Genomic DNA, 22,720 nt, shown 5'->3' on the forward strand with positions numbered 1-22,720 from the left:
GGGAAACAAAGGCAAATTTTTCCTAGAAAATATAGAGAGAGAGGGGGGGGGAACGTTGAGAAAATCCAAGCAAGATTTGTTTAACAAAAAGGAAGATTTAAGCTTTGAAAGAGAATGAAAGACACGGCGCAAATGAAGGGAATAGTTGAGAATTTAAGTGCACCGTGAAGTTTTGAGGGCGTAATGCAACAAGAAATTTGCTCTCTTTTCTTTTGCAAGGAAAAACAAATGTTAAAACCTTTCTCAACGTAAAATTGACCATTTGGAATTGCCGTCTCAACAACTCATATCATGACCGGGTGATTTTGTTGTACGACGCCCAAAAACGTTAAAAGATGACGTGATCTATTTTTTAATTAAATATATATATTTAAACAGATAATATTGTAAATTTAATTATTATTATAATGTAATATTTACGTTGAGAGATGTCCGTTTTGAATTTTTGTTCTTTGAGAAACTGATAACATGGTAGGTTTCTCAATGTTATTTTTTGTTATTGTAATATTTTTGTTCTTTTCTTACTGGATTTTGTTTAAAATATATAATTTTTTGTATTAAACAATGAAAATTCTGAAATAAAAATGACCACACAAGCACACTTTTTTACTATCGGTTTTGTCATTTCGAGATCGATTTTTTTTTATATTTTTGTTATATTGTTATAGATCGATACATTTTTATAAAGTATCGACACTTTATTGACGCTATAACTTCTTTTCTTTTAAATTCCAAAAGTGTCGATACTTATAATAAAGTATCGACACGATCAACATATTCGGTAGGTCTTTACCGATTTTGTCATTTCGAGACCGGTTTTGTCATATTTTTACCTGTTATATTGTTATGGATCGATACATTTTTATAAAGTATCGACACTTTATTAGCGGTATAACTTCTTCTCTTTTAAATTCCAAAAGTGTCGATATTTATAATAAAGTATCGACACTATCAACATATCCGGTGATACTTTACCTGTTTTGTCATTTATAGACCGGTTTTGTCATTTTTTTTACCTATTTTATTGTTATGGATCGATACATTTTTATAAAGTATCGACACTATCAACATATCCGGTAGCGCTTTGCCTGTTTTGTCATTTATAGACCGGTTTTGTCCTTTTTTTACCTGTTATATTGTTATGGATCGATACATTTTTATAAAATATCGACACTTTCAATATATCCGGTAGCGTTTTACCTGTTTTGTCATTTATAAATCGGTTTTGTCATTTTTTTTACTGTTATATTGTTATAGATAGATACATTTTTATAAAGTATCGATACTTTCAATATATCTGGTAGCGCTTTACCTGTTTTGTCATTTATAGACCGGTTTTGTCATTTTTTTACTTGTTATATTGTTATGGATCAATATATTTTTATAAAGTATCGATACAAACCGACAATCTAAGTTTGCCGGTTACCAAATTTTTTAATATTTCTTCATGATTTCCACTTATTATATTATTATTACTCGATATTTCCGTAGCGCTAAACCGAATTTATCAAATATCTTTTAATGTATCCGGTAACACTGTATATTAACCGTATATTAATCTGCCTTTCCGGATACAATCTCTATCATGACCATTTCTCCTCTATATAATAAAACACGATGATTAACTTATATTATTGTAAAATTAATTTCTTTTACATTTGTTTTTCTTTTAATTTTTTATTTTCGATAATAATAAAATCTTTAAATTATACTTAAAATCAAGTTCGTTTGAATCTCTTTTTCTTTTGAAATGGACTTATGAAATTAATTTTATAGGATTGGAATTAAAAATACTATTTGAATAATATCAAATTATTTATCACTTAAATTAATAAATAATAGTAGATTATATATTTTTAATAATATGATATAAAATGGTCAATGAATTAAATTTATTTGATGAGTCCTCTATTTGTCGTCTAATTTTGTACGTATTTGCTTATTAAAATCGTACAAAATACCCTTTACAAAAGAAAAAAAATTCAACCAATTTGATAATTAATCCTTTTTGGAACATATATATAATTTTTCACATTTTTGGTGTTAATTTATTTTACACTTTTTCTTCTTCGTGATTTTCTATATCAGATAATCATAAAATTTTAAACTAATTTGATTCGATCTGATCTTATTTCGAAGGTATACTATAATAGATGTACTTTTTATAGGATTCGAATTAAAAAAATTATTTAAAGAGTATCAAATTTCTCATCACTTAATTTAATAAATAACTAGTGGTTTATATATTTTTAAGAGTTAATTGCATTATATGTCCCTAAACTATGACCCTTATTTTAAATTAATCCTTGAATATTTTAATTTCATCCTCAAACTATGATACTTATTCTAAACTAGTCCTTAAATTTTTGAACAGTCTAATTTCATCCTCAAACTATGACCCTCATTCTATACTGGTCCTCATACTTTTAGATATTCTAATTTCATCCCCAAATTCATCCAAATATATAATAAGTTTTAACCACAGTTTAACCTAAACTTTATTTTTTTAAAACATGTAATAATATAACTTGGCCTAACAATTTTATTAACATGAGATGTGATTATTACATATAACTTGGAATGAAATTGAAATGTTGAAAAAGTTTAGGGACCAATTTAGAATGAAGGATTTAGTTTGGGGGAAAACTAGAATGCTCAACAGTTTGAGGACAATTTTAGAATGATGGTCATAGTCTAAGGATGAAATTGGAACATTTAGAAGTTTAAAAACCAATTTGAAAGGTGGATCATAGTTTGAGGACGTATGATGCAATTAACTCAGTTTTTAATAATATGATATAAAATGGTAAATAAATTTAATAGGTAAAAAGATCTATTTGATAGAATTCGACCTATTTGATATGTAATCCTTTCTAGAACCCATATATATAATTTTTAACATTTTTGGTGTTGAATTTAAAGCTTTAATTGAGTTTTTTTTTTCAACCTTGTAGTGATGAATTTAAAAGATTTTTTTGACATTGATTTTTAACCCTTTGAGGTTGGGATAAATTTGAAGCTAAGCTAAAGGAGGAACCACGTTTTCAACATTTATGTTTAGCCTGTCATCCCTTCCCCACCATCTACCATTATAGGCATGGCGGTGAACACATTTGAATTTTTCTTGTTTTATTTCTGCTTTAAGAAATTAGGGCTATTGTGCTTCTTCAGTAATTCAAAGCTATATATATACAGGGATGGATCGAGTGGGTGTTGGAGTGCAGTCGCACTCCTTATAAATTTTAAAACCTTTTATATTTTAAGTATTTTCCTTATATTTTATGTAGTTTATCTAATTTAGTATCTTTTGAGGTTTTATAATTTCTCACTCCTACATTTTTAATATAATTTATTAAGTTCACACCTGACATAAATTCATGCGTCATATATATATATATATATGTTCGAGATCATTTGGTGTATAAGAGTACTATTAAGTTTAAAATTCAACTGAATGGAATCACGTTTTAAAAAATACTTTTTTGTATTGTTATTCTTTTTTCATTTATAATTTTTGAATGCGAGACTTTACACATAAAGTATTAAATTTAAAATTAGATCACAATTTAACGATTGCCGTTTAATGTTTTAAAGTTTATATACTAATTTAGAATGAATGTCATAAGTTAGAGAGCTCATATACAATTGACTTTTTGTCGACACTGTTTTTCGTCCGGGCAGAGAAAGACCAGTACCGACTTAAGGGTATTTTTTTTTAAAGGTTTTTGAAATGTGAGCAGTCGCCATCAATCATTTAAGGTGCGATTGAGACACCATAAAAACCGGGTGATTTTAAAAAATATTTTATTTTTATCAAAATACCAAGTTTTAAGGTCTGCAAAATACAGAAATCAGGTTCGGGAGTCGGTTACGCGTGGGGAAAGATTAGCACCCTCAGAAGCGCCCAAAAATTGGTACCTAGTTGATTACTCTATATTTAGAATCGAAAATTTTGAGTTCAAACTGTTTAATTTAAAAATCATTACGGATGCAAAGTTGAAAAGGGTATTCATTTATTAAGGTCGATAGCGTTCGCCCCTAGCATAAATGTGGGAGATTAGCTATTGTGCCTAATAACTGGACTTTTAGAAATCATGATGCGGTCTTGAAAATGATGTCGACCTATTTCGGGAATCACCAGTAGTCACCCCCTGAGCATACTTGCAGGAGATATACCATTAATTCCCTAATAAATGAACATTGTCTTAGGTTTAAAAATAAAATGCAATCAAACAAATTTTTATTCATCCTAATTAAATTAAGGGTAAGTTAAGGTTTTTTCTAGCTTAAAGTGTCAAATTATGAAAATTAAGAAACCTAGAAGCTCAAGCCTAAAATGTAGGATCTAATATTAACCCTATTTGATTTTTAATCAATTGTTGAACCGAATAATCAAGATGATCCCTTGAGTATTTAAGCGAGGGCCGACTCGAATTATTCCCTAAATTAAGAGGACTATATTGAAATCTAGCTAAAAGTGGAGGTTGTATTTAACCTATCTGATTATGTCAATCTTAAAGGTTTAATCCAAGTTCAGGGACTAAAGGGATCTAAAAAACTGACTTCTAAAATACTGTAAGTTTAAGGACCTAAATCAATAATTCCTAAACTTTGCAGACTAATTAATAAACCAAAATCCTAAGTATTATCTAAATTAACCTATTAAAAAGGAATTAAACCTAAAGTGTTTTTTAGAAAATATCGACAATTAACAAATTTTAAAAAGTCGAGCAATCAATTCGAGTAATTGGGCATCTTATGCGAAAACTTGACTTGAATTACTCCTTAATTAATAATTAGGGTATCATCCTAATTTCTAAGTCCGATTTGATTTATTACCTAATCTAAGAACGAAATATAAAGACTAAAACTATGAAATATTGAATCATTTAATAAACCTAATTAAAATAATATAAAATAGAAAACACAACATAAAAAATAAAAAAAAGCATAAATATAAGGACCAAATTGCATGAACATCAAATTACCAAGCTAAAAAATAAATTAGACATATAATAGGGGCTAAATTAAAACAAATTGAAATTTAATGGTTAAATCTAAACAAAATAAAAAAATGTTTAGGGATTAAAATGTAAAAACACGCGAAAGTTACAGGGACTAAAAGATAATTATCCATTTTATTTAAGCCTAAAATAATCTATTAAACTAAAATGGAAAAAACACAAAATCAGTCCACACGAATTAAAACAAAATTAAATTTAAAAAGTCACTACACATGACTAAAGTGTAAAAACGCACCTAACTTAAAGGGACCAAACAGAGAATAACCCAAAAAATAAAAATCATGCAAGAAAAGGGGAAATAGTAGTTTTAAACCCTACAGGTGACCAGAATGCAAAAATATGCTAAAGTTAGAGGGACTAAAACGTGATCACCCAAAAATTACAAAGTACACAAGGAAAAAGGAAAATAACATATTTGGTCCTTACAGGTGACCAAAATGTAAAAGCACGCTGATTTTACCCTAAATTATTTTTATATATACATACTTTCTTCTTTTTTATTACTTCATTTTAACCTGGAATTTAAAAAACAAACAAACAAAAGATCTCCCCTCTCCCTCAGATCGCCTTGGTGTAAAGTGAGTGTCTTTTTACATTTGATATGTTCAGTAAAGCAGTATATTCTTCCAGGGTAGGGGTCATGTCTAATTTGCCGAAAGTAAAGCAACGGTAAGCCGAATTCAAGCATTTAGCCAAAGCTCGAACCAATATTGTATCTATTGTTACCCTCAGCAACTCGACTGTATCACCGTATACTTCTCTGAACAACATCTTCTCAATCTCATCCCAACTAGCCCATATTCTTGATAACTCAAACCAATGCGCTTGCTTGACACTGATAATAACCTTCTCTGACAACACAAATTCTTCAATAGCTGTAATAATGTCCCCAAACCGTGCTTGCCCATACTCTGACCAAGTCTGAACATTTATCACTTTTTCGGTCCTATTGGAAGACATTGCTGCCTTAAGCTCTTTTTACAGTAACTAGATAATTCAGGAATCAATTCTATGCAATGTTATGAAATGAAAATGATACATGCAATCAAGAAACAAAGAGACGGGTCAGTAACATTCGATTAATTCATAGAAATCAAAGAATAATTAATGCAGACTAGCAAAAATTTTAAAAAATCGGATGTAAAACACACTAAGAACATTAAAAATCCTAACCGCTTGCGTTCTAGTTCTCCTAGGTTATCCACGTGGCTCTAGCGGGGTAGGTTTTCTAAATTCTCTACACGAGGTTGGGTTCTAGCAAAGGTTCCCGAACCATCTTTGCAACCTACTAAGATTGACTCCGATTCTGGCCCATTACAGACTTGCAAATCGGATTCGACTCAGGGGATCACACTGCTAAAAGCGTGTCTCGAAACTAATATCCGGGCAGGCAACTTAGGATGTTTTCCATAGATACTTTATCAAACCCACACAAGAAGCCCAATGCTCCTCATGAGGTGTGACATTTCTCCCTACTTTGGTAAACCGGGATTGAGCTTGAGTTTAGAGCTATGATATGCAACAATCCTAAATAATTTCACGGAAGTGTAAGCACAAACTTTAGGAATTATTGATTTAGGTCCTTAAACTTCTAATCTTTTAGAAGTCAGTTTTTTTAGATCATTAACACTTTAGTCCTTGAATTTGATTAGACCTTTAAGATTGACATAATCAAATAAGTTAAATAGAGCCTTCACTTTTAGCTAGATTTCAATATAGTCATCTTAATTTAGGGAATAATTCAAGTCGGCCCTTGCTTAAATGCTCAAGGGACCATCTCAATTATTCGATTCAATAATTGATTAAAAATCAAATATGGTTAACATTAGAACCTACATTTTAGGCTTGAGCTTCTAGGTTCCTTAATTTTCATAATTTGACACTTTAAGCTAGAAAAAGCCTTAATTTACCCTTAGCTTAATTAGGATGAATAAAAATTTGTTTGATTGGATTTTATTTTTAAACCTAAGGAAATGTTCACTTATTAGGGAATTAATGGTATATCTCCCGCAAGTATGCTCAGGGGGTGACTACTGGTGATTCTCGAAATAGTTCGACATCCTTTTCAAGACCGCATCATGATTTCTAAAATTAAGGCAATGTTCGATTGTTAGGCACAATAGTTGATCTCCTACATTAATACTAGGGGGCGAATGCTATCGGCCTTAGTAAACAAATACATTTTTCAACATTGCATCCACAATGATTTTTAAATTAAACAAAGTTCGAAGTCAAAATTTCCGACTATAGATATAGGGTAATCAACTATGTATCAATATTTGGTCGCTTGTTGGGGTGATAATCTTTCCCCATGCGTAACCGACTTCCGAACCTAATTTCTAGATTTTCGCAAACCTTAAAACTTGGCATTTTGATAAATATAAAATGTTTTATTAAAATACCCAGTTTTTTTGTGTCTCAATCGCACCTTAAATGATTGGTGGCGATTGCTCACATTTCAAAAACATTTTCAAAGAAATATCCCCAAGTCGGTATTGGTCTTTCCTCGCCTGGGCGAAAAACGATGTCGACACTCTTTTATTTAGTTTTCTATTTTTAATAGAAGATACTAGTTTTATTAAAAGCAAAAATATCCAAAATTTTAATAATGGTTTACAATTATCATTGTAAAGTAAATACATAATTTGACATTTTCCTATAACATTGAAACTAGTCACTTTAGATTATATAGATATCATACATAGAAAAGGTTAAAAACTCAACCAAAAGACTTGAACAATAAATAGATATAACAAAATCTGACTATATCGGCAAACAAACCACAAAAGGAGATTAAACTATTGAAAGACCACCAAGAACTGCAAATCAAATGTGAGCGTTGTGAGAAACTATCTACGAACACAAAATCGTGTATCCATAACAGGGAGATCAATATGATTACAAATAAGCGTTGTTTTGATCAGTCGTAGCGTCGTCAAATCCAACATTGAAAAAATATTAAATAAAAAAACGGGCAAACGACCGAGAAAGAAGACGAAAAACATGTCATAAAGATATAGAAAAACATGCTACAAAAACATAATTATTCTTATTAAAAAATTAAAAAAGAAACAAAGAGAAAAGAAAATCAACAGTAAGCAATACGTCAAAATCAATTCGCCGCCGACTAGACAAAATCAAAGAAGAAAAAATTGATTTGATCTATAGAAAACGACACAAACTCTACTTTTTTTTAAAATAAGCTGTATTATTATTTATTTATAATATTTCTTATTCATTAATATGACACACACCTCTCACAGACACAATTATTTGAACCTAAAACTTCTAAGAAGATCAACACATCTCTTTAATTACTGAGATTGCATTCTAATGTTTTTTAGTTTCTATTTTCCCGTGTCATTAATTAATAATACCCAACTTAAAGTTTTGTGCACAATTAATGTAATTAATTTAATCTAACAAATTAAATTATCAACTTTGAATGAGTACAAGAATTAGGAATAGTGGTTAAACATGTTAGATATGTTTGGGGGATTCGGGTTCAAACTTAATATCTTACACTTCATTTCTTTTTTCTAATTAACTCGAAGATGAAACGTGTTATAATTATATGATGACATACGTCATTAATAAAAATTAATTACAAGTGATTAAAAATGAAAATGACACTTAAGTTTGATGACTTGTTTGTAATTTTATTATTTTTGGCGACTAAAATATTTTTTTATAATTGAAATCAATCAATCATTGCAACAGTTGAAATAAACCACCCACCTACTGACTCAATCTAAAATTTTGAATGTGCAGAAATTTTCACACATTGGCATACAAGTTCGATTGGACTTCAAATTAATAATTACTAATAATAATAAACAATATTGGTTGAATTTTGTCATAAATCATGTCAAATTCCAACACATTAATTAATACTACTCGTTCAAAACAACTCCAAACATCTATAATTAACCAGTTAATGATGAGTAAATTGGGTTGGGAAGGTCGTCCTTGTCTCTGCAGTACCTGATCTAGATTAATCGATCAATATTCAATTCAAATTAACTAATTAATGATTAGAATATCGATGATTATAGTAATTAGAAAATTAAATTTAAGGACTCAATCAATAAAATTTCAGCTCAATTGTGGTTAAGGTACATTGATCATTTGAATAAAGCTTGTGCAATAACTAGATTGACCTAATACAACCTAACTTGTACTAAATTATTGCAATGGTCCCTCCTCGTTACAATAATTAATGTAAGATATATTTGGGTCTGGTTAGAAAAAAAATTGATAAGATGTTTGGCTTTGAACTATGTTTTGATGACATGCTATCCACCTTCTATCCTACACCGTTGATGGATTAAATAGATCACTGAAGTTGGACTATTCTTCATGGCACATACTCTATTTTAAACACTTCCTCCTTTCTGAATCCCAAAATAAATAATAGTAATAAAATGTTTAATGTTATTAAGCATGCTTTGTGCTTTAGAAAATGGTGTTATGATATATAATACACATTGAGTTCATTAAAGTCATAAGAAATGATTAAATAATTTTACAAACTCAAAAGGGATAGTAATTTTAAAATTTTTCTTTTGATTCATAGCATACATGTCATAACATTTTAGTTAAAAATGTTATGTTAAAGGTTAATAAACGAAGGTGATCGGAAAAATAACAACACATATGTAAAATGAGGTCAAATAGATTTGTTTGTTCATTAAACAGATCACACCATCAATTTTTTAGAACGGACTAAACTAAAATTCAAGTTAAAAATTGGTTTTGGCAGTGTCATGTCATGTATATAATCCTAACCACAACTGAAACAAGACCGAGCTAGATACCAAGCAGGGAGCAAAAACTAGCCGAAGTGGTCCATGAGGATATGAGGTCCAATATCCTCTTGACCATACTTTGCCAGGGCAGATGGAAGATGGGGAGGTTCAACTCTTTTCCAATCCATATGTTCATAGGTTCAGTGAAGATCTCAATGTAAAAAAGGGCCCCCAATATAGCAGGACCTTAGGTTATGGTCTTTATTTGCCCAACAAGTTGCCTAATGTTTGTGAAGTTGGCCATGTGAGCAATAGGGAAGCGGATAACAGGACAAGAAATTACTTCCCCACGAGTGCTCGATCCATATTTGCTTACCACGTCCATCACTGATAGAACTTGATAGAATTTGGAAGTGCCACCTTAAAATTTACAAAAAAAATAAAGGTTTAAATTAAAAATTTTAAAGGGTTCAATTTACATTTTTTTCCCAAAAAAATTGAGTTCCAACTAAAGTTTTTAAAATTTAAAAGGCTCAATAAGAATTTTTAAAAATTATAGGACCCCTACAAAATGTTTGGTGTCATCATTAACGGGCCAAACACTGAGAACCGGGAAATAGCAAAGTGAATGAACTTATGTCAGATCGGCATCAAAGAGCCTTATTTTGATCTCTTTTATGATGAAGGGTGTCACATTATACTCTCCGTTCCGAAACTGATCTCTGAAATCAACGAGCATAGTTTAAATACACCTCCGACAACATGCGACCGATAGATAAAATCATAAGACAACTTAGAGGAAACAATCATTTCACCATTAAACATCTAATAGATTGATTAGATAGATCTCTTATGACCCTAACAAAGCCAGTCAGAACAAACCAATCCCATTTTATCTCATACCAGAGCGTGACACCTATAAGACCAAGTACATAATCAAACTTTTTTTAGTCTCAAAACACAACTCTGTCCAAATTAGAATAGATGAACCACAACCTGCCTACCAACCCATCGACCACCATCTTCAACCCACCTAACCACCTTAAGCGACCAGTTGAGCATCAACATAGATAAGAGAGATTCAAGATAAGTGACGTTGCAAATAAGAAGCTATGTGCTAAAGCCAAAAGTATTAACAATGCCAGCGATCAAACAAACATTATTAGTCGTAAAAAGCCTGGCACAATATAACGGGCAATATTGTATTCCACACCAAAGAAGCGTGAACACTAGATAAGTTACACACACAGGTACTCATAAATCTCAAATTTTAAGGTGCTCCGCAACAAAAAACAGTTTTGGGGGGTAAAACAGACAAGGAAAAGGCATCAAAAACTTTGAAGAGGGTCTATCTATGCCTCGGTAACTGGAAACTCAAACACGACGTCTTTTCCGGCAAGTTTCCTATAAACTGCAGAAAAGGTCTCGAGCTTATACTCTGTGTTGTTCTGTTCCTTTGGGTCCAAATAGACCTGCACAAAATGGGAGGCAAAAAACAAATGAGCATCAGCCTTCATAAAATTAATCATATCTATGAACAGTGACAACATTCATAATTTTGATGTACTGAACACAATTCTTTCATCCATCACATGGACATTTCCATCAACAGTCGTAGAATTAGTATTAATAGTTATATGATCAGTGTTGTACCTTCATCATCTTGGTTCCATCGATTCTATATCTAATACGCTTCCCGACAATCTCAGCAGGTAAGACAATATCTTCTAGCATTGCTTCATGTACAGCAGTTAATGTGCGGCTGCGTGGCCTCTGAACAGCAGAGCCTTTTTTTGGAGGCCTTAATATCCTCCGTGTAGCAATAAGAATCACATCCTGTCATGTAAACATAAACCAAGTTAAAACCAAGAACATGAGCATACCACCAATCAAACCAACCAGTAACAATCATTAATAATACAATATAGAAATTCATGCAAAACAATAAACCCAAATCAAGCAAAAAGAATTCAAGCAGAAATACCGATTCATGAATAATACAATAAAACGGGTTTTATTCTCATTTTTTGCAGAAATGCAAGAAGTAGCTTAGTGCTTTCCTCACCTTGCCACTGAACTTCTTTTCAATCTCCCTCACAAGCTTAACTTGAAGCCTGCGAAAAGCTTTCCTCAATCTGTACGGAACCTGGATAACAACAGCTTTCCGGCCACCAGATACATCAATCTGACTGCAAGTGAAAAAAATGTTACAGCTATCATATGATGGACAAAGACAAGCGTAACTTTACATTTAATGGACCATAGTGAATCACTCTTACACTGCTGAATTAATGTAGAGATCTTTGAGGTCACTTTTTAGATCTATGTTGCTATTCTCCAAATCAAAGAAAGCCTGTAACAAACAAACACACACACATTCTTAAATCATTCACAGAATAACACACTTTCCGGAACATTTCAAGTGTAGCAAACATAAGAGCATTTTAGAACCTGGGCAACCGACTCCTCAAACTCTGTTGGCTCGACATCTTTATCTTTGTTGATCTTCTTCTCGAAGTATACATCTTCAATACCTGCATTGTGAGAAAAAATAAAAAGTTGAATAAGAATTATCAAAGAAAGGGAAAAGTAATAAAGAACAGACGAATTAGAAATAGGATCAAGTATTCAACTACCCATATACAAATTTTAAAGGTTCAATTTAAGATGAGTAGAACAATTATACAAGTTCACGATTCAATAACAAGCTAACAATTTACAAGTTTTACGGTAAGGTTCATATTTCATGCTGTATCAAACGAGAGCAAATAATATATATATACTTCAACTTGAAATGTTTTTACTCATTTGGCAACAATTATTGAATAAATAAGAAAAAAAGGTAATAAGGCGCGCACACACACACACACATACAGCAGTTTTAAGCCAACAGCCGCTTCTATAGTACATTTCACCAAAACAGAAAACGGAAATTAGTATATCAGATAAAACTGAATAGAAACAAAAACGAGAAGGAATAAAAAGAACAAGCGAAACGCCTGCATTCTCTTCGTTTTTCATTCATTTTCCAGGCAACCAAGCAAGTGATAAGAAAACGATAAGTTTCACCTCAGAAAATGCAAGAAAATGACGACGGACCACGAAAGTTAGAAGCTCCTCCCTGCAGCAGACTGGTGAGGAGCTAGGGTTTCCGCCAAATTGAGCTTTTATAACATTGACAATGATTTACAAGCGACGGTAGTGATTCAGTTTGGATCTCATTGGGCCGAGTTTTGGATATTCTGGTTTGTATGGGCCGCTTATTTCCCAAGATTTTTCAAATATTACTGATTAAATTGAAGCAATCAAACTTGTATATGACAATCTCTCTCACTTCGTTGTCTTCAAATTAACTAATTTTATGGTCGGCAGACATTGCCACTGGTGCTAAATCTATGAACCAGGCACGCGAGAATTCTGGCCATGGTGCCTTGGGAAAAACATGGTTGCCCTTGTGTTAATGGAGACATTTACAACGTAAGTACATCATACATGGTTGTCCTTGTGCTTTTGCTCTTTTAATGTACATAATTGACCATACAGGCTGCTAGCTGACGAATTATGGTCACAACATTGGCGATAGTTCGGTGTTCGACGCGAAACTCCGAGCAGCGTACGATGGACTTCATCGGGCTTGGGATATAGGAGTGTGGCAAGTTGTCGTCGAGCTGGATAATAAGGCAGTGGCTCAGGCCATTTCAGAAGAGGCTGGTTATGTTCTCTAAGTGGAGCTTGTTTATCGTCAAGTAAATCGAGTGACAAACACGATAGCAAATTTAGAAATTATTCAAATAAGAATTTAATATTTTGAAATGATGAAGTAATGACCTGTTTGAATAAAGATTTAATCTTTTAAAAAAATAATTAAAGAATTAATATTTTTCAATATAATTTTACATTTATTGCATTAGTCATAAAAGATATCATTTAAAATAATTTTAAGAATACATCAAATAAAATTCCTCATCTAACCGTAACAAAAAAATCAGATCCTTATCTGATCATTTCAAAAGATAAACCCTTACTTGATTCATATAATTTAAAAATATTAATTATTTCTTCCACTATTTCAAAATATTAACATTTTATAGGGATAATCTCTAAAAAAGAATAAATAATATTCAGCCTATTTGCAACGGGAATTAGGGCTAGAAACTCAGCTTGAGTAGTATTGAGTTTCACTCTATTCGAAAAGTGTAAAATTGAGCTCGACTTAATTCGAAAACTCACGAGCATACAATTTTCAAGCTTGAATCAAAATCAAAATAAAAAATCGAAGCTAGACTCGGCTCGAAAGCTCGAGAACTTAAAATTTTTATGTTTCACTCGAAATCAAGAATTGAAGTTTAACTCAAATTGGATCCCAAACTTTAAATGCATGAAAGCTTTATATAGTATTTTTTAAAAAATAACATACAAATGGTAATATTATTATTAATTTAATTTCAAAAATCTAAATTTTAATATATTATTTTTTTCGAGTAGCTCGCGAGCTTTTTAAGTCGAATATCAAGTAATTCGCTTCGACTCGTTAAGAATTCAAATCGAGTTCGAGCTCGATTCGAGTCCATTTAATTAAAATATTGATTGAATTAATCTCGAATAACTTACAACCTTTCACATCTCATTTACAACCCCAAAAGAAATAATAGTGATCGAATATTATTACTCACAGCAGCACTTCCTCGCGGCAAACCAGTCGATTTTCCCCAAAAATACTCTACACCTATATATTTTCCTGTTAGACACCGTTCAGGCTTATATTTCCCGATCTAACACCCTTTGCAGAAAGGCACGCTCCTGCACCGCGTTTTACGCCATGGGGTAAGGCGCGCCCCTGCAACGCGTCTTGTTAAACGTGTAAAAAACCCGGATGCTAATTTTGTAAATATTTTTAAAGTGGTGCCTAATATGTAACAAGTGATCCGTATGTGAGGGTGCAATATGGAAACTTGAAGAGACGAACAAAGGTATCGAGTCAACCTGATTTCGAAACAGTTTAATTAATGATGCAAGTTTATATTGGCGTGTGCAGTGCTGTATATTTGTAGCTTATCCGATTCATGGAATGCCCTTCAGGTTATGTACAAAACGTTGAACCCTAAGTGGCATCAAACGTTGGAATTCCCTGACGACGGCAGTCCTTTAGAGTTGCATGTCAAAGACCACAACGCGTTGCTACCAACATCGAGCATAGGTGATTGTGTTGTAGAATACCAGAGACTGCCTCCAAATGAAATGGCCGACAAGTGGATACCACTACAAGGAGTCAAAAGGGGAGAGATTCATGTTCAGGTTACGAGAAAAGTTCCGGAACTAGAGAAAAGACCGGGTCTGGACCCTGAACCATCCTTAACAAAAGCTCCTCAAATATCAAGCCAGGTGAAAACATGTTGGTTATGTTGATTTCCACGGTCCTATATGATCAAACAATGTCGAACTCTTAACATATTTTATTCGATTTGAGTTTGTTTACAGATGAAACAAATGATGATCAAGCTTCAATCTTTAATTGAAGATAGCAACCCCGAAGGGAAGTCAGCTCCGTTGAGCGAACTCGAAACTCTTCAAGATATGCAAGAAGAATACATGGTACAGCTTGAAACCGAGCAGATGCTTCTACTGAACAAGATAAAGGAGCTTGGTCAGGAGATTTTGAACTCATCCCCTCCTCTAAGCTGAAGATCTTCTCGAAGTTGAAGCGATTCTTTACATTCTGATATCACACGTTAAGATGATCGTTCTACCAAGATTGTTTCGCTTGCCCCGGAAATGCTTACAGAAAAAAGATCATGTACATCACACGCGGCACAATAATGATCAACAGAATAGGCATCACTGCTTCATAGATTTGGCTGATTGATAGTACTTGCATTGCTTTTAGGATTGCATAATGGCTTATGCTTGTTCAAATGTAGATAAGGTCATGTATTGTGAGTTGTATTGCTTAAATTCACAAGTACTGAATTTGTATCATAAAATAATTGTAATAAATAAAATATTTTAATGTAATTGCAAGATTTGATGGGAATAATGCTGAATTGTGAAAAATTATGAATTTTTTAAAGCTGTAACTACAATCATCCTGTGATGTAAGTAAGTAAATTATGAAAATTTTTAATGTTACGTAGGTTATAAATTACGGAAAATAATAGTAAGTAATCGATCGTAAATAAAAAAGAAAATGAGTATATAAATTTACGTGAAAAATCTTTAATAGAAAAAATATAAATAAAAGAAAAGAAAAAAAATCATTATGATCGATAACAATATCACAAGGGAGATACCAAAAAACACACCATTCTTAAAATACACATTTATATAAGCGTATATATATTAACCCGGTGAATTTTAATTAAATTATTATTTTTTTATTTGAATTTAATCAAATCAAATTAATTTTTTTTAAAAGGATAAATTATAAATGTATCTATACAGTAAAACATTTGAAAGACCCAGCCCAATGCCGAAAAGAAGCATATCCATTATCTATTTTGTTTAAAGGCAAAACGAAATCTTATCTCTTCTCCTACAACTGAGAAAGCCCCGCTTTCTTCCAAGTTTTGCAGCGCTACAACTAAAGCTAAAACAATGGCAGCTACTCCTCAGTAACAAAAGGCAAAGCAATGGCCTTCACTACCACAAGATTGGCGGAAATGCCCCGCAGGGCTCCACTCCCTTTCTCCTCCTACTCCTACCCTTCTTCCCTCAACCTTTTGTTCTCACTCCCAAAACCTTCATTTCACTTCTTCAGCTCTTTACCCTGTCTCCGGTCCGGAATCAACCCGAGCTCCATTTCGAACCGCTATTCTTACCCGTGGCACCACAGCCTATCCTCTGTGCCTCTTAACACCGGTGGCGCCAAATTTTCCCTCCAGGCCTTGTCTTCCCGTTCTGAAAAAATCATCCAAGCGGACTGTAACGGTGAAGGGGGCGCCGAAACTCGGTATTTAGATAAAGATAAAGGTCAAAGCGCTATAGACAGGATTGTTCTCAGGCTGCGAAACCTTGGGTTAGGATCAGATGACGAAGATGAAGAAGACGATGATGAGACCGGCGATTACGATTCAACGCCGGTGACTGGAGAAGAGAGATTAGGCGATTTATTGAAGAGAGAGTGGGTTCGACCTGACACGAGGCTGATAGAGAGAGAGAAGGAGGAAGATTTACTGCCCTGGGAGCGGGAGGAGGCGGAGTCGGCGGCGGCGGTGGTGGTGAAGGAGGGAGATTTGAAAAAGAGGAGACTCAGGGCGCCGACATTGGCTGAGCTGACAATTGAGGATGAGGAGCTTAGGAGGTTGAGGAGGATGGGGATGTATTTAAGGGAAAGGATCAATGTGCCGAAGGCGGGGATTACGAAGGCTGTTTTGGACAAAATTCATGATAAATGGAGGAAGGATGAGTTAGTTAGGCTTAAGTTTCATGAGTTTCTCGCCATCGATATGAAAACTGCTCATGAGATTGTTGAGGTTGGTTTGTTGCTTTTAGTCCCTGGAAATTTTTGGCTTTTGGAATCATTTTATTGGTTTTGTTATTCATGCATGCATTTCTATGGCTTAAGGATCATTTTAAACCTTGGGATTAAGCTTGTATGTAACATATTTTTGTTTTCTAAAAGAAAATTGAATGATGTTATCATTGGAAGTGATAAACTTATGCTAATGTTTTGATTGTTATGGGGTAGAGGGGTTGATACATTAAGCCTTTTGGTTTCTAGTTTTACATGGTGAATGGTGATAAGGGCTGAGAATTGAGATCTTATGAAAGAAATCTAAAATTGTAACGAGTTTAATTAGTTTTCTTTTGAAGTGGATAATTGGACACAAGGAGCTTGTCATAAAAGTAGGACGCCATTTAGTATTTGATGCCGATTGGGAAACCAAATTGTTTTTTTTTTTGTAGATTTGGAATAATTAGGATTATCTGTGCTTCTGTGCTTTAATCTGATATCATGTTTCTGACTTCCGAGTTCTTATTACAACATAACATTCACGGCTTGTATTGATGGTCAGCGTCGTACAGGAGGCTTAGTTATATGGAGATCTGGAAGTGTTATGGTGGTCTATCGTGGGAGTAACTATGAAGGTCCTTCTAAATCCCAATCGAATGATCGAGAAGGAGAAGCTCTTTTTATTCCGGATGTTTCTTCCTCCAGCGAAAAGGAAAGTGAAATGGGCTCAACTCTAACCCCAGAAGAGTCTGATAAAGTTGTGTTGAAGGCAGAACGTAGTGAAAGCATGACTGAAGAGGAAGTTGAGTATAACAGCTTACTAGATGGTCTTGGTCCTCGGTTTGTTGAGTGGTGGGGTACTGGAGTTCTTCCGGTTGATGCTGATTTACTTTCTCAAAAGATACCTGGTTATAAAACACCTTTCAGGCTTCTTCCTGCTGGAATGAGACCACGGCTTACAAATGCAGAGATGACAAATTTACGGAAAATTGCTAAATCACTTCCTTGTCACTTTGCCCTGGGTATGTTCACTTTTCTTCTTGTTTTCTCTTTTGATTGTCTGTTTGTGACTTTATAAAGAGTTTTTCTATTAAATATTCTTCTAGGGAGGAATAGAAACCACCAGGGATTGGCAGCTGCAATAATTAAGCTTTGGGAGAAAAGCCTTGTTGCAAAGATTGCTGTAAAACGAGGTATTCAAAATACAAATAACAAGCTTATGGCTGAGGAGCTAAAGGTATATTCTTTTACTACTTAAAGGCTCCAGGAATTTTTTATTTAGCATGTTCTTGTACTAAGTACCCTAGTAGGTTGCAAAGCTACGAACCATTGCCTAAGCTGAACTTTTTACTCATGAATGCTCCTCGTAAACTCGTTTTCAGCATGATTCCATTTTTATTCAGTTTATTAGCTTTTTATTTGATTACTGTTTTATCAATTGTTGGCAATCTTTTGGCTACCAAACTGTTTTACCTGATTGGTGATGAGTTGAACACTCTTTGACTGGTTCCTTCCATGCCCAATCCAATTCAATTAAGATTAAACCCCAAACTTATATTAGTTTATGAGCATGCATGCAAGGTAGCAGAGGCAATTATTAGTTAATTCGATGACATATAATTTAGAAGTATATTAATTTATGAACATGGAAGACATGTGAAGCTTAAAGGAGCATTGTAACTTTTATCCAAGTTATAATATTAGTAGCATTTACCACCACAATTATCTCATGATCATCTGTTTGCCCCCTGTATGAAAGTTTTCATGTGTTTATTTGGATATTTTGTCATTTAATATATATGATGCACTTCCAAAAGAGACGAGAGTATACTGCTCATTCATACTAACAATTTTGCAGAACTTAACTGGAGGTGTCTTGTTGCTTAGAAACAAGTATTTTATTGTCATATACCGAGGAAAAGATTTCCTTCCACCAAGTGTTGCTGCTGCTCTGGCAGAAAGACAAGATTTGACAAAACAGATTCAAGATGCTGAGGAGAAATTGCGGGTCAGAGCAGTTGAGCCATCTCAATCAGGTGAAGATAAAGGACAGGCACCTGCAGGTACTTTGGCTGAGTTTTATGAAGCTCAAGCTCGCTGGGGAAGAGATATATCTGCTGAAGAACGTGAAAAGATGATTGAAGAAGCATCAAAAGCTAAGCATGCTAGACTTGTAAAACGTGTGGAACATAAATTGGCTGTTGTAAGTATAAATTTATGCCAGAAAGAATGTCTAATTTTGACTATTCACTAGTTTTGTTATCATTTTAAACCATTGGAAAATTAACCACAGAAGCTTCTTTTGATGTATAGTCATGTCTGCTTTCTACTGCTATTCTCTATCTTGCATGTCCAATAAGTTTCTTCTTTTTAAAGATCTGAATCACGGTGCTATTTCTGGTCCTCAAATTTCTATTCATCTTTGAAAGTTTTCAGTTTCTTGTTTAGTTCTTCTAGGTAGTTGCTGTCTGATATAAAATTTTCCATGTTTCTACTTGCTCTGGGTAAACAATATGTTTGGGTTATTATATTTATTTGTTTATTGATATTTATTGAATGCTTGAACATGCAAACAGGCCCAAGCCAAAAAGCTTAGAGCAGAGAGACTATTATCTAAAATAGAAGCCTCGATGATCCCTGCTGCTCCTGATTATGACCAAGAAACAATCACCGATGAGGAAAGGGCTATGTTTCGCAGAGTTGGTTTAAGAATGAAACCATACTTGCCTCTTGGTATGTGATCTTTTCGTTTGGTGATGGAAATTTGAATTTAGAGTTAAAATGCTGATGGTTTGTACAAATATATACTAGGTATCCGTGGTGTTTTTGATGGTGTAATTGAAAATATGCATCTGCATTGGAAGCACCGAGAACTTGTAAAGCTAATATCCAAACAAAAGAACCTTGCATTTGTCGAAGATACAGCAAGGTTATTGGAGTATGAAAGTGGTGGGATACTGGTGGCAATAGAAAGGGTCCCCAAAGGATATTCTCTCATCTACTATCGTGGAAAAAATTACCGCAGGCCCATTAGCATAAGGCCAAGAAACCTTCTAACGAAGGCAAAGGCATTGAAGCGCTCAGTTGCAATGCAACGCCATGAGGTTTGATATCCTACATTCTGATTTTATTGTTATACTTAATAATAATTCTTCCATACTACTTTTATGTCTTACATCATACTATTTGTAGGCTCTGAGTCAGCATATCTCTGAACTGGAGAAAACCATAGAGCAAATGAAAAAGGAAATTGTAAGTGCTCCTTCTCTTATGTACATTCAATTTTTGAAATCTTAACTTCTGTTCTAGATATATCTGCTGCATTCTTAACCCAGTTAACCTTAGCAAGTGGCATGGATAATCTGCTCAAATATTTAAGCAATCCTTAAAAAATGTTAGATGGATTACAGAATTGAACCAACACTAGGTAGGACTTTCCGAAGTGATAATTTGGTTGATAATCTGCTCGTAATGCTGCCATTATTTATGGTTACTGGTATGCTCTATGGATTTGTGTACATTTCCTTTAGTATTGCCTATTTAATGAGAGTATGCAATGGTCTTTGATCGGACTTATGAGGCTATAACGTGGGTGGATTTTCTTTTTCATTTTTTATAATTCTGACTTGTTGAATCTTCAATGTTGCCATTCTTTCCTGTAAAGTCATCATTGGTTCTTTTAGGCAACTCTGATTCTTTGTGGTTTTATACTAGTAAAGTCATCGTTGTCAGTATTTCTTGTCATTGGAGAATTATTGTTGGTTCTGTAGGGTGCTGAAGATGTTGAGGGCGATAACAACAGAGGGTCAGGTGAACATGGCCGGTTTGATCCTGTCTCAGAACTCTACCAAGTGAGTTACAATATGTTGCTACTATTCTTGAAATTATTTTGTTACTGTTGTGGGACAATGTTTCTTTGTTAGGGAATAAGTTGTCAAAGTACTTGTTTTCAGATTGAGTATGAGGCTTCAGATATAGCATCCGACAATGATGACGAATACAAAAATGAGCTTGATGACTATGAAGATGATAGCGAGTTTGTTGACGATGAAGATGACGCCACCAACGACTGGGAAGATGCAGATGATGAAGATGAAACCGATAACGACTGGGAAGATGATGAATCTTTAGAATCGAACCTTAAAGAACCCGATTCACACAGATATCGTCGATCAAGTTTCTGAAAATTTTGAACCGAGTAGACAGTTTTCTTCTTGTTCACACATAGTCCATCAACCAGTCTTTCATTTTCCCGATAATGTCGGGCTGGAATGAGTAACCATACATGATGGCTGATGTCTCTTTCTATTTTGGATTGAATTGTTAAAATTGAGGCGGAAGCGCTTACATGCATCAGCTGCCATTGAACTGGCTTGTACAATCTGTAGCAATTTGTTCAGTTTTAACACCTGAAGGTTTGGTATTGTATACCATTTCTCATTTAGGGCTGGGGTTAATTCAAAAATAAAGTAAGTTGTGTAATAAAAAATTTACATGTTATATATTGGAAATTTCTGAGTTATATGCTACTACTAATGAATGTTTTGTGGTCTGAATTTTTTCAATATACAAAATACAACCGATATGATATATCTTCACGATCGAAAAGAAAAAAGAAGAAGAAGATCTTGATGAACAAGTTACTGCAATGGAGCTCGATTCAGAACAGAAAAATTGAACCTCGAGCTATCAACGTCCCAATAGAGGCCGATCTCATCGTCTTCCTTGAGTTCTCTTCTCTTCACAAAATCTTTAGTCCAGTTACTGACGAACACGTTGGCCTTATTGTTCCAACGCTTGAAAATCATGCCATGTAGGGTGTTGGTGTCACAATCCCAACCTGAAACCGGCAACCCTCGTTCAGTGCTTGCTACCTAATCGACATTCCAGTGCGGCAGAATATGGTATTCCACCAACTCCGATCCCAACACCAACCTCACCATGTTCTCGAGATCACTCCAGCAGAGCTTCTTCTTTATGCACCATGGATCACGGCCGAGTCTTAGATCTCGACTTTCCTCCTCTTGTAAGTAGGAGGCTTAGGGTTTCACATTGTTTTTCCCTTCTCCAAACTTCTGTTGTTCTTCAGATTATGGTGATTGCTGCTTTCACCAACTTCAAACCTTGAACTTTTATTCACCGAAAGAGATAAGTCTAACAAAACATCATCGGTTTTGGTTCGGTCCGAGTGCAAACCAAATCCGCTCTTCTCGATGCACATTAGATCACATACTTCGAATGTACTTGGTCCCGACAGGAAAACCCCATTGCCGATCTTATCTATAAAGTGAAAGAGATAAATCCAAAGAAACACCGGTCTCTTCAAAATCTTGGTGTCCCGACATAAAAGCCCCATTGCCGATCTTCTACAACAAGTTCACAGTACTAAGTTCTACTTTCTTCTGCCATAATGGTACCGCCGACATATCAGTTGAGATTGATGAAAACGATGTGTTTAACAAGCGAAAGAGACAAACCCAATGGAACATTGGTCTCTT

General features: G+C 33.9%; 3 protein-coding genes across 4 annotated transcripts; 2 read left to right on the plus strand and 1 right to left on the minus strand.

Moving 5' to 3' along the window:
- The first annotated feature begins 8,373 nt into the window (after positions 1–8,373).
- Positions 8,374–21,696, plus strand: LOC120181910 (CRM-domain containing factor CFM3, chloroplastic/mitochondrial-like). Of its 2 annotated transcripts, XM_039186937.1 has the most exons (11): positions 8,374–8,383; positions 11,203–11,212; positions 16,342–17,241; positions 17,785–18,244; positions 18,329–18,459; positions 19,081–19,425; positions 19,799–19,955; positions 20,034–20,326; positions 20,415–20,474; positions 20,993–21,073; positions 21,176–21,696. In XM_039186937.1, exons 3-11 carry the CDS (start codon positions 16,399–16,401, stop codon positions 21,404–21,406), a joined length of 2,601 nt encoding a protein of 866 aa, XP_039042868.1. In that variant the 5' UTR covers positions 8,374–8,383; positions 11,203–11,212; positions 16,342–16,398; the 3' UTR covers positions 21,407–21,696. The 2 variants fall into 2 exon arrangements, with proteins under 2 accessions (XP_039042868.1, XP_039042869.1); XM_039186938.1 differs by lacking the exons at positions 8,374–8,383; positions 11,203–11,212 and having other exon boundaries at positions 16,325–17,241.
- Positions 10,951–12,412, minus strand: LOC120181918 (40S ribosomal protein S7-like). The gene is made up of 6 exons (XM_039186945.1): positions 12,409–12,412; positions 12,224–12,306; positions 12,052–12,125; positions 11,838–11,961; positions 11,426–11,608; positions 10,951–11,244 (listed from the first exon to the last, which is right to left on the minus strand). Exons 1-6 carry the CDS (start codon positions 12,410–12,412, stop codon positions 11,125–11,127), a joined length of 588 nt encoding a protein of 195 aa, XP_039042876.1. The 3' UTR covers positions 10,951–11,124.
- LOC120181912 lies at positions 14,673–15,654 on the plus strand. The gene is made up of 3 exons (XM_039186939.1): positions 14,673–14,742; positions 14,852–15,154; positions 15,251–15,654. Exons 2-3 carry the CDS (start codon positions 14,855–14,857, stop codon positions 15,452–15,454), a joined length of 504 nt encoding a protein of 167 aa, XP_039042870.1. The 5' UTR covers positions 14,673–14,742; positions 14,852–14,854; the 3' UTR covers positions 15,455–15,654.
- Positions 21,697–22,720: the final 1,024 nt, after the last annotated feature.

This window comes from Hibiscus syriacus, unplaced genomic scaffold, assembly GCF_006381635.1.
Source record: "Hibiscus syriacus cultivar Baekdansim isolate YM2019G1 unplaced genomic scaffold, ASM638163v2 tig00112609_pilon, whole genome shotgun sequence".
In the NCBI taxonomy this organism is placed as follows: Eukaryota; Viridiplantae; Streptophyta; class Magnoliopsida; order Malvales; family Malvaceae; genus Hibiscus; species Hibiscus syriacus.